Raw genomic sequence first — 3175 nt, forward strand, 5'->3', positions numbered from 1 at the left:
TGCTGAGTGGAGGTGTAGACTCCCGGCTGTTGTGCTCTCGCACAGCCTTTCCCCCAGCTGGTCACTCCAACAAGCCAGAAGTAGTCAGCATTGTTATCTTTGCACACGAGAGGACCACCGCTGTCACCCTGCAGCAGAGGAGAGAGGACTGAGGTGTTGTTGGGTGGCCTCTGTCAGCACTGTGGCTGGCTCCTTCCCTCTCACAGCACTGCCGGAGCTGTATCCAGTGCACAGAAAGGCTCTGCTCAGGTGCTGGAGCCTACAGAACCTTGTCTGGGAGGGGGTCACGGGCCTGTCAGGTAAGGCGCGCTCTCATCTCTGCACAGCGATCCCGGATGCGTGGAAGACGGATGTTCCAGGATTGGGATCTGGACCTGTGTGCTGCCAAGAGCACTAGATGGGCTTTCTGGGCAGAGTCCCAGGCCTCTGGGACAAGTGGGGCACTGGGCAAGGACCTGCAGATGGGGCAGGGGAGGTGAGCCCCAGCAGTAGCGGGGACCCAGCGGTGGGCAGGTGACTTGCCGGGCAAAGCACGCCCCGGGGTGCGTTTGGGCGGTTGTGACAGGGCTGCCTGTGCTGCTGGGGGTCGATTTGTAGCGCGCTCCTACCTGGCAGGTGTCGATGCCACCCTGCGGATAGCCAGCACACAAGTTGTGGGTGTGGACGGCCCCTCTGTACCACCGGCTGCTGTTACAGAGGTTGACATCAATGAGGCGGACCCTGGCCTCCTGCAGGACATCACTTGATCCTCCAGCTGTGAGCACAGAAAGGAATTAACACCCAGCGGCTCGTGGCCAGTTCTCCTCCCTTCTCTGGCTGAACCCTCTCCTAGGGCTTGGCTTTGCATCTTGAAGGCCTGGTACCGGTGTTCCCCCTCTGTCTGGCTTTGGGTAACGGGTCAGGCCCATCTCTCTACAGGCACACGTCCCCGCAGCCTGGCTCTGGCTTTCGCCCCTGCTGTGAGGAGGCCCAACCCGTCTCCCCGGTGTGCCAAGCTTACACTCAGGACACGAGCCCTTTTTGGGAACTCACATCTTGCAGCCGTGGAACCCCAACCACTGATGTAGCAGTTTTTCAGCTCTGACACCCTCAGCGAGGCGTCGGGCACACAGGCAAGCTGTATGTAGTAGCTGCACTGGACAGGCTGGTCCAATTCCAGCAACGCAATGTCGTTCTTCTCCGCGATCCTACTATAATCTTCGTGAGCCAGTAGCCGCTTTATATTTCGCACTTAGCTGAGTCAACTGGGTGGCCCCGATCACCACGCGCCACATCGTGATGTGCCTGAAGGCAGATGGAGAGAGGGGTCAGAGGGAGCGGAGCCACGTGCCGCACCGGCCCAGCAGTTCCCTGCCTTCTGCTTCACGAGGGAGAGAGGAAAGCAGCGCTACGGAGGGTGCGAGTGCCGTAGCACGCCTTAGGCACAAGGAATGTCGATCTGGAGGCTGCTAGGAAGCAGTGGCACGAGCCCAGCCTTCTCCTGAGCAGTCTCTCAGCTGGGCTCTGGAGTGCCCAGGGCACTGGGCCTCCTGCAAGGAAACGGGATGGCAGTAGCACGTGGTGCTGCGGACAGGGGTATCCCCGTTCCCCGGTCCTCCTTACCAGGCCTCGAGGAAGCAGTGGGCTGCTGTGAGGACCCACTGTGGGCTGATGAGGGACCCTCCGCATATATGCCCCGTGCCTATTTCCCAGGGATCCTGGATGCTGACGATCCAGGGCCAGGCCCCTGGCTGGGCATCTGTGCCACCCACGACGCGCGATGTGCCATAGAGAGAAGCCATGGGCCGGAGCCCGCAGGTCCCTCTGTAACAAGAAACTCATTATTGTCCTGCTCAATGGCTTGCTGCTGTTCAGGCTGAAGGTCAGCCATCTTCCCTCCCCACAAGGCGGTGCAGGGACAGCAGGGCCAGGGAACCCCATAAGGCACGCGTCCGTCCACCGTGTTTCTGCTTTAGCCCCGTAGACGACTTGTGCCAGCAGCCTGGGTGCTGGCAAGGAACTGAGGCTCCCACATGGGGTTTGGGAAGCTGCGGTGTGGCCACGGGGGACAAGCGGGCACCCTCCAGTGAACCCCATAAGGGTTGCCCAAGCTCCCGCCCAGAGCCTCGGGCCACTTACCCACAGTTGTCCCATGTGCCGTGCGCAGGCCAGCACACGGCCAGCAGGACGAGGAGGGGGAGCAAATTCATCGCTGCCAGCGGCACGTCGCAGCTGCAAGAACCGAGGGTTCGTTGCCAGCAGCGCAGCAGCCGACGTAGCACCCGCAGTATTCACGTTGCCCGCGGTGCCCTTGGCCCCGGGGCTGATGTCACAGAGTCGCTGGTTCCAGGTGCTGGGCACGGTGGCCTCTCGGGGCGGGGGGCAACATGGGGGGTTCCAAGCAGGAGGGGAGGCAGAAGCTGGGATCGGACACCCCCGACAGACCCCCGCTGAATGCTCTGCTTGTGGGATGAGGGTGTGCAGGCCCCATGGCAGGCAGCAGCACCTGGCTCCCAGCACTGCCTGCTAACAGCTAGCAGGAAAAAAGAAGTGTGGCATTTTAGCCTCTTTGGGAAGTTCACTGCCACCTTGCTCTCTGCAGCCGCCACCAAGTCCTTCCCAAAAAACATACACCAGAGAACATAACTACTCCAGGCAGTATGCAGATGTTTGGGTTTTGAATCTGGTTACAGCTGCAGCAGGCAAGCAGTGATGTGCGAGGGGGGTGAGTCCAGCATAGCCACGTGGTGCACGCTGTATGTATGCGCAGGTCTGGGTGCACACATGCTGGTGTGTCGGTTTGTGTAGGGCACTCTATATATGCATGCACCATGTCTGCACTATGTGTGGGTGCACTCTACATCTATGTACACACATTGTGGATGCACACTGTACACATGCAGTGTCGTATAGATGAGCCTGTGAGTGTGCACACCATACATATGCGTTCACAGGGTAGAGTGCGTGCAGTGTGTGTGTACATTTTGTGTGTATGCAGGCAGGCTGTCTGTGCATGCACTTTGTGTGAGTGTGTGTGCACGCTGAGTGTGCATGCCTTCCACTCTCTGCGTTCATGTGTGGTGTGTGTGCATGTGAGTGTGTGATGCAGTGTTTGTGTGTATGCATGCATGCGTGTTGGTGTGCAATGTGTGATGCAGTGTTTGTGTGTAGTCTGTGTGTGTGCATGCATGTGTGT

General features: G+C 59.4%; 1 protein-coding gene across 1 annotated transcript; it reads right to left on the reverse strand.

Annotated features, from left to right (window-relative positions):
• Window positions 1–8: 8 nt before the first annotated feature.
• LOC104077990 (acrosin {ECO:0000303|PubMed:20561916}-like) lies at window positions 9–1781 on the reverse strand (the record flags this gene model as incomplete). The annotated part of the gene is given in 5 exon segments (XM_009579426.1): window positions 9–128; window positions 609–754; window positions 1033–1232; window positions 1234–1284; window positions 1603–1781. Coding segments are annotated over 5 exon segments (696 nt in total), but the record flags the coding sequence as incomplete, so codon positions are not given.
• Window positions 1782–3175: the final 1394 nt, after the last annotated feature.

The sequence above is a fragment of the Fulmarus glacialis genome, unplaced genomic scaffold, assembly GCF_000690835.1.
Source record: "Fulmarus glacialis isolate BGI_N327 unplaced genomic scaffold, ASM69083v1 scaffold33976, whole genome shotgun sequence".
Classification (NCBI taxonomy): domain Eukaryota; kingdom Metazoa; phylum Chordata; class Aves; order Procellariiformes; family Procellariidae; genus Fulmarus; species Fulmarus glacialis.